This window comes from Macadamia integrifolia, chromosome 6, assembly GCF_013358625.1.
Source record: "Macadamia integrifolia cultivar HAES 741 chromosome 6, SCU_Mint_v3, whole genome shotgun sequence".
NCBI classification, from domain to species: Eukaryota; Viridiplantae; Streptophyta; class Magnoliopsida; order Proteales; family Proteaceae; genus Macadamia; species Macadamia integrifolia.
This window is the reverse complement of record NC_056562.1, coordinates 9,637,473-9,647,302: the sequence shown is the minus strand read 5'-3', so window position 1 is coordinate 9,647,302 and position 9,830 is coordinate 9,637,473. Positions and strand designations below refer to the sequence as shown.

Sequence of the window (9,830 nt, the reverse complement as noted above, 5' to 3'; positions counted from 1 at the left end):
GGCAGGAGGAGAGGGAGGGGAGGGGAGAGAGCTCAGAGAGGAGATGGGAGAGAGATACGTTGGCTTCTCAGAGACGCGCCCATAATCTTATCAAGTCTAGTATACTTTGTTGGACAGTGACACAGTAGAAATTACCACGTGTCTATATTTTAACATTTCTTGGTTTTGATTGTAAACGAGTGAAACAGGTAATCTGTTATGCTATTCATCTCATGCTGTAATTTTCTTATTGTTAACCTTTCTCATGTAAGTTTTATTCATCGTCAATGTACTAAACATATTCAACATGATGTCTAGGGTCAGGAGTACTGGAGCTGTGCAGGATCTAATAATATCAGAGGTGCATGGAAGAAAATTACTTTTTGTGCTTCATTCTGATGGGAGCTTACGAGTATGGGATCTTTTAAGTCGTGTTAGACTTTTCAATCATACTATTACCATTCCGACATTGACAGGCAATTTCAATTACCCTTCATTCTTTCTTTCTGCAACTCTTCATTTTCATTTAGATGGATTTCCATTTGTCAACATGAAAACAGAGGGTTTGGGGGGTGGGGGTGGGGGTGGAGGTGGAAGGAGTTGAGGTGGTGGAGGAGGATGTAGAGGTAAAAAAAGGGGGTGTAGAAGCCTTCCTGATGTCTCTCTATCATCCTCCCCATTTGAAGTCTAAGATGCTTCAACAATTTTATGCATAGCCCTGCAAGTTTGCAATTCCATCTATCTACCTCTTTACTGTTATTATGGAAAACCTAAATGACGTCACATAATAGACCCAATGATGCATATTGGAGAGATTGCACCATTGATGGTGGGTTTTCAGATCACAAGTATGAGAGAAGAGATAGACTAGACTGTGGGAGAGAGAAAAGGTAGCAAACCACAACTGTGGGGGGAGGGGAGAGGGGAGAGGGGAGAGGGGAGAGGGGAGAGAGGAGAAAGAAGGAAGAGGCAACAACCTGAATTCAAAACAAATTATTTTTTTTCCTTTCATCAACTTGTGTGTGGCTGTTATCCTTTTTATAAAATTTCTATAAAATACAAATTAGGACTCTTAGCTTGTCAGTCGGTTGGTTGAGGTGGCAGTGTGGCCTAACTGAATAAAATAATACGAAAAATGTCATTTAACTAAAAATGAACCCCCCAGCCCCCATATGGAAATGCTTTGGAGTCCCAAACAGACTAAAGAGCTGAACCTTATCTAATCCTGCCGACAACTACTTTGAAGCAAGGTTTGAAATCTCGTTTTGTTTCGGTATTTTGGTGGTTCGAAATACCGAAATCTCGGCGAATTGCATATTTTTTTTTTTTTTAAATTATGTTGCTTATTTCGGTGGTTAAACGACCATATTATGACATGAAACTTGGTGGGGAGCTTGTTTTAAGCTTAATAAACATGTTTAGAACTTAAATTTGCAAAAATATTAAAACAATAGTGATGTTTTAGAGGTGCACCCTTGTTTGGCAGCAACTGTCGAACTGTTCTGGAGATTGAAATACTACTAGAACAAGACATAATATATAGTAAAAGAAGTAAATAATGCTTCCATGCCATTATCAAAACATAGCTCAATATTAATTAACTAATATTTAGAGCACCTGGAGTAATATAATATGCAACTCCCTAACTCCCAAGTCCCAACTAAAGTCCTCTACTCTTGTCTTACTCTGAAGTCCCGAAGTCTCAATATGGCAATATCCCAAGTCCCAAAAAATTAGTTATACAATACTAATCATAATGACTATTTACTGGAAAGAACTATAGCGTCCTGGCTGGATTCCACGCCCAGTACAATGGAGTTGACATGCATTTTCCTCTGACTGCACCACAAATGCAAGCCATATCATATTGTGAGAGAAGAGTCGAACATAATCCTCCATAGCTTCCAAAAAAAAAAAAAAAATCATCTTTATACTGAAGGTAACCTATCAGAGGGTATATGTCACCACCATAGTATGCCTATATATCGATAGACATATATATGGGTCATCACTGTCATCATCACTATCATCATCATAACGTTGCATGGGAGCATGTAGTGCCTCATCAAATTCTACCCTCACCTTATTCTTTGCCGTTGTCCTCTTATTCCCTCCCTTCATGTCTTTAGCTATGAACTTAGCAATATGATCAGGAACTTCAGTGCATGTAGCCACATTTGAGCACCAACCAAATATTGCTCAAGTTGTGTGACCCCACCACCCATAATATTCTTGTGATAGTAGTTGCACTCTGTTTTCCTTTTATCGCCACAAATGACACTCTGTGTTTCCATGCAATCTCTCCACTATCACGTCTCCTACCTTCTCTCCCTCTTCTCCCGCCTTTCTCATCGCCTCCTCTATCAGCCATTATATATTACTCTAATACTGATGCATAGAAAAAAGAATACCATTATTAACTTACAAGCATCATATGAGACCACTAAAAGTATATTGTAGCTACATATATTTTTATCTTCAATAAAAATAAATTTTAATCAATTTACAAAAATAATGTAATGGCATAATACAACAATATGGTATAACATAACAAGCATCATATACGCTTCAAAGCACTTTAAAATTAATCTCATATTTTTCAAATCAAAACAGAATATCTTCCCCTATTTTTTTCAAAATTTTTAATTATTAATCAATTTTTTGAATATTAAAATAAATTTTTACCGGCTGGATTTTTTTTTATATGATAGAATCATAGATCGGCCAATGGTGACTAACACATATATAATTGAGTTCCATCAAAGCTATATGAACTAGCATTTTTTCAATTTTATGTTGATGGAAATGTATTTTCTAAACCAGAAAAATAAAATAATTATTTATGAAAAAAAAAAAATCACTGTGAGGTCATAGATTGGTCTCTAGTGTCTAACATATAAAAAATCTATCCCTAACCAACATATATTTTATGTTACTATTTAAAAAAAAATGGTTTTTGGGAAAGTGGTTTACCTTTCCAAGGCTTGGAAGTGTGTAGATCTTCAACTTGAAGTGTTCTTCAAAGGATTAGAGGTGATGATGTGGCAAAAACTAGGTTTTGCATTGATTTTGTACTTGTACGGGCAAGAGCAGGTGAAATGGGTCGAGGCAGTCGAGCAACTCGCGAGATGTTGGTATTTATAACATGTTCTTGTAACATTTCGGCGAGATACCGAAATGTTACATGAAATTTTGATCGAAACTATGTACTTATTTCATTTCGTAGGTGGTTTCATTTCGGTAGGAAAAAAAAAAAAAAACCGAAATTATTGAGATTTCGGTAGTATATCGGTGAGATTGCGAACCAGGCATTGTAAGACATCCGAATGCTATTACAACTCTTAATAAGATAAAAAAAAATAAATAAACAAACATGTCCTAGCCTGACTCAACAACCCAAAAATACTAAAATAAAGGAACTAATCGCCTAAACCTAATCCACAATTTGGATAAGAAAAAATTTGAAAAAAAATTTTGGGTGCAAATCCCTAATCTTGCTGACAACTACTTTAGGAACTAATCGCCTAAACCTAAATCCATCTAAGAAAATTGGAATAACAGCTAATAAAGAAATCTTAATGAATGAATGGCTGTAACATTGCATAGTCACATGCTCCCCCCTAACCTATGACCCTCCAATGCTCTTCTAACCTATGACCCTCTCTCCTTCGACTGTTTCCACTGCTGGAACCTTCCTCTCCTATCTCTTGTTCCCTCTCCTACCTCTTCTTCCGTACCTCTCCCCCTCTTGTACCTCCTCCCTTTCCCTCTCCTCCTTTGAAATCTTGGGTCTTTGTTGCTTCCCCCAATTCGCATCCTTCTTGCACTGGCCTACCCCTGACCTTCATCCCTCCGACCCTCCATGAGGATTATTTGGTTGGATTCTGGCCTGTTGGGCTGCTGGACTCTGAAATAAGCAAATGGCAGAATTGCCTCATTGGTCACTTCCTTGGAAATAGGCCACCATTCCCTATCGTGAAAGTACTCCCTTTCTCGGCAGTGGAAGATCTCCGGCTCGTTCTTTGTGTTCCTTCTCGACAACGGCTTGTTTATCTTTAATATCTCCAATGATGAGGAAAAGAATTTCGCCTTGGATGGGGGCCCATGGAAGTTTCGCAAGTGTTGGATGGGGTAATGACTTGTGTCAAAAACGACACCAACTCTCTTTATTCATAATAATGGAGAGAAAGTTCTAGAGAATTACAAAGACCATTAAACCTCTTAAGGTTTGTTTGGCAACTGACACTTTCCCCAAAACCCATTATTATAACATTCCCCCTCAAGTTAGTGCATATATATCACATATGCCCAACTTGCAGATAATAGGATGAAACATCTTACTACTAAGACCTTTAGTAAATACATCAACCAATTGTTCACTACTGGGAACAAAAGGCATAGTGATATGACTAATATCCAGCTTTTCTTTGATGAATTGTTGATCGATCTTCACATGCTTGGTTCGATCATGCTGGATAGGGTTGTGATCAATGCTAATGGCAGATTTTCAGTCACAAAAAAGCTTCATAGGAAGGTTGGCATGGACAAACAAATCTGTGAGAAGACCATAAAGCCATAGGAGCTCACAAATGCTGTGTGCCATAGCACGGAACTCTGCTTCGGCACTTAAATGGGCAACCACGGCTTGCTTCTTGCTTTGCCATGTAACAAAGGTTACCACCAACAAAGGTACAATAACCAGGAGTAGATCTACGGTCATCAGGGAACCTGCCTAATCAGCATTCGTGAAAGCCTCCACCCTAAGATGATTATTAGGAGAAATAAAGATGCCATGTTCTGGAGCAGATTTCAAGTACCGGAGAATATGCAACATAGCTTCCATGTGAGTTGAGTAAGGATCATGCATGTACTGACTAACCAGGCTGACGACAAATGCTATGTCAGGGCGTGTATAAGAAAGATAGATCAAGTGCCTCACTAATCTCTGATATCTCCCCTTATTCATAGGATCACCTGTCTTGCTACTCAGGTGACCATTAACTTCAATAGGAGTGTTTGCCAGCGACTAATGTGCATGTCTCAAAAAACGAAGATCAAGCACATACTTTCACTGAGACAATTAGATTCCACTAGAAGACCTGGCAACTTCAATGCCAAGGAAGTAATAGAGCTGTCTTAGATCTCGAATTCCTCACTCAAATATCTCTTTCGGCGAGAGATTGATGCTATATTATCACCAGTAACAACGATATCATCTACATAGACTATCTGGATAGCAATCTTCCGACTAGGTCTCTTGATGAATAGAGTGTGGTCGGCATTGTTTTGAGAGTAGCCTGTAGCAACCATAGCATTATGGAAATGCCAAAACCAAGCACTTCAGCCCACATAATGCACACTTCAGCTACCTTCCCTTGACCTTCCCTTGGGTTTTGGAGCAAGTGAACCTAGAAAGAATGTCCATATACACTTCCTCCTCAAGTCCCCATTAAGGAAGGCATTCTTCACATTTAGCTACTGGAGATTCCTATCTAAGTTGGCGGCATAAGCTAAGATCACACAAATTGTGTTCATCTTAGCAAATGAAGTAAAAGTCTCTTGGCAGTCAATCCCTTGGTTTGCATCATATAAACCTAAGTGATTTGAGAATGACAATTAATAAAAGGGACAAACCACCGATAACCATTGACAGACATATAACACGGCGGACCCCAAATATCAGAATGTATCAATGAAAAAAGAGTGGCACTTTTCTTTCCAGAAATAGAATTAGTGATCTGAGTTTGTTTGGCCAAAACACACGACTCATAAAAAAACTGACTCGAATTACAATTTTTAAAAGAAGGGAAAACCATAGCTAATGTTCCCAAAGGGGGATGTTCCAACCGACGATGCCGCTATAGTAACTTAGAGATGGGAGGTGACGTAGAAGAAGTCTGAAGAGCCTGATCAGAGACCAATGCTGAGTCATCATCAAGAAGATACAGACCAGGACATACCCTACCAGAGCCAATCGTTGCCCCTGTCACCAGATCCCGAAAAACACAATGAGATGGGATAAATGCATAGTTTTTAAGGCGGTAAGGCGACGGAGGCGTTTGAGGGTCTTTCGGAGCGCCTTAAAGATAAGGAGGGCATAAAGCGGACTAAAGCATTCATGTGTAATTTTTTTTTATAAAACCAATCTATTTGGCTCAAATCCTAGTTGAATCCTATTACTCATATGTTAAATAAATATTAAAGATTCATATTTATACCAATATAAGATATTCATCAAGAAAACAAATCAATAAAGTGAATAAACTAAGTTCATCCTCATCAATCATCATAACATATTAACATATAATATAAATACATAATTATGAAACAAAATTATAAATATAAAGAAAAGAAGACATAAAAAATACAAGTATTTATTATACTTACCTTTATGATGCCAAAATGAGTGCCTAAGCCCTAAGGTCATCCACTATATTTTTACTCTTGTCAAAGAAGAATGAAGCTCACTGCTGCTGGAGCAAAATAGTCGCCTGGATTAGTGGTTCTACCTTGTTCTTTGATTCCTTCTCAAAGCCCTCTTTTAAAACCCTTGACAAAATCCAAACCCTGTTTGTGAATTGTGTTTTTGTTTTGTTTGTTTTGGTTATTTTGGTTATTTTTGGTGGAGTAAAACTGATCCCATCACATCTCAATTGGAATCTTCATCAAGTAATTTTAAAATGTGTTTAAAAAAAAAAAACCCATAAGGCGCCACTTCACGTAAGGTGGAGCACTGCCTTACCATCTCTAGACCCCATCAGCGCCAAGGCGTTGCTAAGGCGTCGCCTTAGCAGCGCCTTAAAAACTATGGATAAATGTGACTTTGTAGTTAAGATTGGAAGTAAGACTACTAATGGACGAAAGGTTAGTGGGAAAAGAAGGAATGTGCAATATAGTATAAAGGGATAAAAGGGGCTACAACTAATAGAACCCTTTCCCTAAATAGTGGAATAAGTCCCGTTAGCTAACTTGACCTTACCATTACCATGGTAGGTAGTGTACTGTGAGAAAAGAGGCAAGAGGCTTGTCATATAACCAGAAACCCCAAACTCTATAATCCAAGGGGTAGAAGGGACATATATAGTATGACCACAGAAGGAGATACTTATCCTATAAGGGGTGGAATGAGCAGAGCTCGCAGTGGCTGGTGCAGGAGAGTCCGGACGTGTCACAAGGTGCCGGAGGGTAGTAAGCTCATCAGATGATAGCGAGGTTGCTGAGGTGTTAAGAGAGAGTCAAAGTTAGGGCTCTCAGTATGGTTGGCCTGCCCAGGAATATTGGCATGAACCTTCCCTCACCCTTTGCTTGATGTATCAGCGGGGCGGCCATTAAGTTTCTAGCAGTGCTCATTGGTGTGATGCTCCTTCCCATAGTTATCGCTCTTCACAGGAGTCCTAGTAGAGGAGCCACTAGACTGTGGGGCTGCACTAAGGGACTGAGTTCCAGAGACAGGTGCATATCTCTCAGTAGGAGTTGCAGTAGGCTGTGGAAGAATAGTGGTACGTCAGTTGTCCTCTAGTTGGATCACGGCATAAACTTGATCCAAGGTAGGAAAGGGTCACGACTCAAAACCTGGGACGACAGTTGATCAAACTCCACATTCAGACTTGCCAGAAAGTCATAGATATGAAAAGTGGTGACATCTGCAGGGGTGGAAGGAGTACTCCTTGTAGAAGTCGAGCTCAGTCCACAGTGTCCGCAAATTATAGTAGTATTATGACATAGTGAGCCCTCTCTGCCTCAGATCACGAACCTTCTAGCGAAGCTCGAAGACTTGAGCATCATTCCCCTCCTTGGAATAGATATCCTAGACAAACTTCTAGACCTTCGTAGCAGAGTCAAGGAGGATTTAGCCACGTGAAAGCTGTGGCAACATGGAGTTGACAAGGAAGGCCATAACTAGAGAGTTGGCATACTCTCACTTGTCAATCTCAAGACCGGTGGTTGGAAGCTTTGTGGTTCCAGTGGGGTATCCGTAATAGCTATGGGATTTGATGGAGATGCTGACCGAGCTTGACCACATACGGTCGTTTGTGCCATCATGCTTGATAGAGTAAGGAGGAAAGGTTGGACGAGCCATGGTGTCTCCGTTAATAGAAGTTAACAAGCTAGTAGACATGGTTGCTACTCAAAGGGGTTGTGCAAATAGACGAGACACTAGCTGGAGATAGAGAAAGCACAAAAAAAAACCAGAAAAGGCTAGCTAAAACCATAAAAGTTGATTTTGGGTATAGCTCTAGAATAGAGATCTCAAACGGAAAAGTGGTTGGTATTTACCACTACAAGGATAAGAAGCACCAATCGCAGCAAAAATCAAGACGAGCAGAGCATCGAGTGGGGAAAAAACATATTGGCAATGAAAAAAATTTCAGGGAACTACCCTGAAAAATTGATGAAAAAAAAGTCTGGGTCTCTCAGATCATTGTAGAAGAGTCTGAGAGCCTAGGGGAAGGATGGATGGAGGCTAGAAATCCTCTTGGTTGTTTAAGAAGCTCCCACCACGAGAGAGAAGCAGATGAAGAGAGATGGGGGGAGGTGCAAATGGAAGGAGGCACTGGGAGTGAGAGCAACAAGAAAGAGAGAAAGAGATGGAGATGAGGGAGTGCCCTTAGGGTTTTAGATTCTATGGCTCTGATACCATATTGGATAGTAGGGTAATGACTTGTGTCAAATATAACATCAGCCCTCTTTATTTATGATAATGGAGAGAAAATTTTAGAGAATTATAAAGACCATTATACCCTTTAGGATCCATTTGGCAACTGACACTTTCCGTAAAGCCCATTACTATAATGGCAAGAAACCCATTTTTTTAGGCAATGGGAACAACTTCTCTCCTTCTCAAAAGTGGAATTTAAGATTGTTCCCGCTTGGATATCCTTACCTAATCTGCCTCTTCATTTTTGGTGTGCTTAAGGCCTCATCATCATTGGATCGGTTATTGGAAAACGCTTGTGCTCCGACCTCAGAATGGGAACTTAGGACCTTTTGGATTTGCCAGAATTTGTGTCGAAATTTACAGGACCTTTTGGATTTGCTAGAATTTGTGTCGAAATTTATGCAGAGGTCTCCCCACTGACCACCGTTGCCATACATGTCGATGAAGGCTTCTCCTTCTCCCAGACGATCCACTATGACTGGGTGCCTCTGATGTGCACCATTTGTAAGACTTTTGGCCATAAGACTGAGATTTTTGCCACTAAAAGAGCTCGGTTCAAAGATAGCAGTGTTCCCTTGGGAGCTACTATGCCTTTTGCCCCAGTAGCGCCTCTGGTCCCCTCCCGAAGAAGAGAACATCACTGAATCTGTCTCCAGAATCGTAGCTGCATGATAGATCCCCACTACTCTGAGACTCCCTACTCCCCTCGCTCCAGGCTTGCCTCCATCGGCCTATCGGACTCTTTGTTTCGGACCATTGGTCCTAACAGATTTCGAATGTTATCTAATTTGAGGGTGTCAATTAGCTCGGTTCTGGTTATTCGTTTCGGTTCCTAGTGATGATAAGGTGGACCAAAACCAAACCGAGAACCGACTCGGTTCCATATTTAGATACTCAAGACGATTCAATTCGGCTCGGTTTGGTTTCGGCTCCAATTCGGTTCTGATATGCTGTTTTAATTTGATTTTTTACCTCGGTTTTAATTCGGTTATGAAAACGGTTCCAGATCCAAGGCCATAATGGGCTGAAATTGTGGGCCTTATGGCCATTGCTAACTCCAAAATTGTCTTAGCATGTAAATATGTGATGATAAATTACAAAAAACACTTACAACCTAAAAAACCTCTTTTAATGATACTAGGGTTTTTTTAGTTTTTTGGTTTTGATAGCGATTCGGTTCGAACCGACAATT

General features: G+C 40.0%; 1 protein-coding gene across 5 annotated transcripts in view; it reads left to right on the top strand.

Moving 5' to 3' along the window:
- Positions 1-9,830, top strand: part of LOC122082594 (nuclear pore complex protein NUP160) — a 109,023-nt gene that overhangs the window by 33,908 nt on the left and 65,285 nt on the right. For 4 of the 5 annotated variants that reach the window (XR_006141357.1, XR_006141354.1, XR_006141355.1 and 1 more), the window contains one exon: positions 298-455. Coding sequence is in view for 1 of the 5 variants with exons in the window: in XM_042650267.1 (XP_042506201.1) it covers positions 298-455 (158 nt within the window). In the remaining 4 variants the exon portion in view is untranslated. The remainder of the gene's footprint in view (positions 1-297; positions 456-9,830) is intronic. The other variant, XR_006141356.1, reaches the window with a different exon arrangement.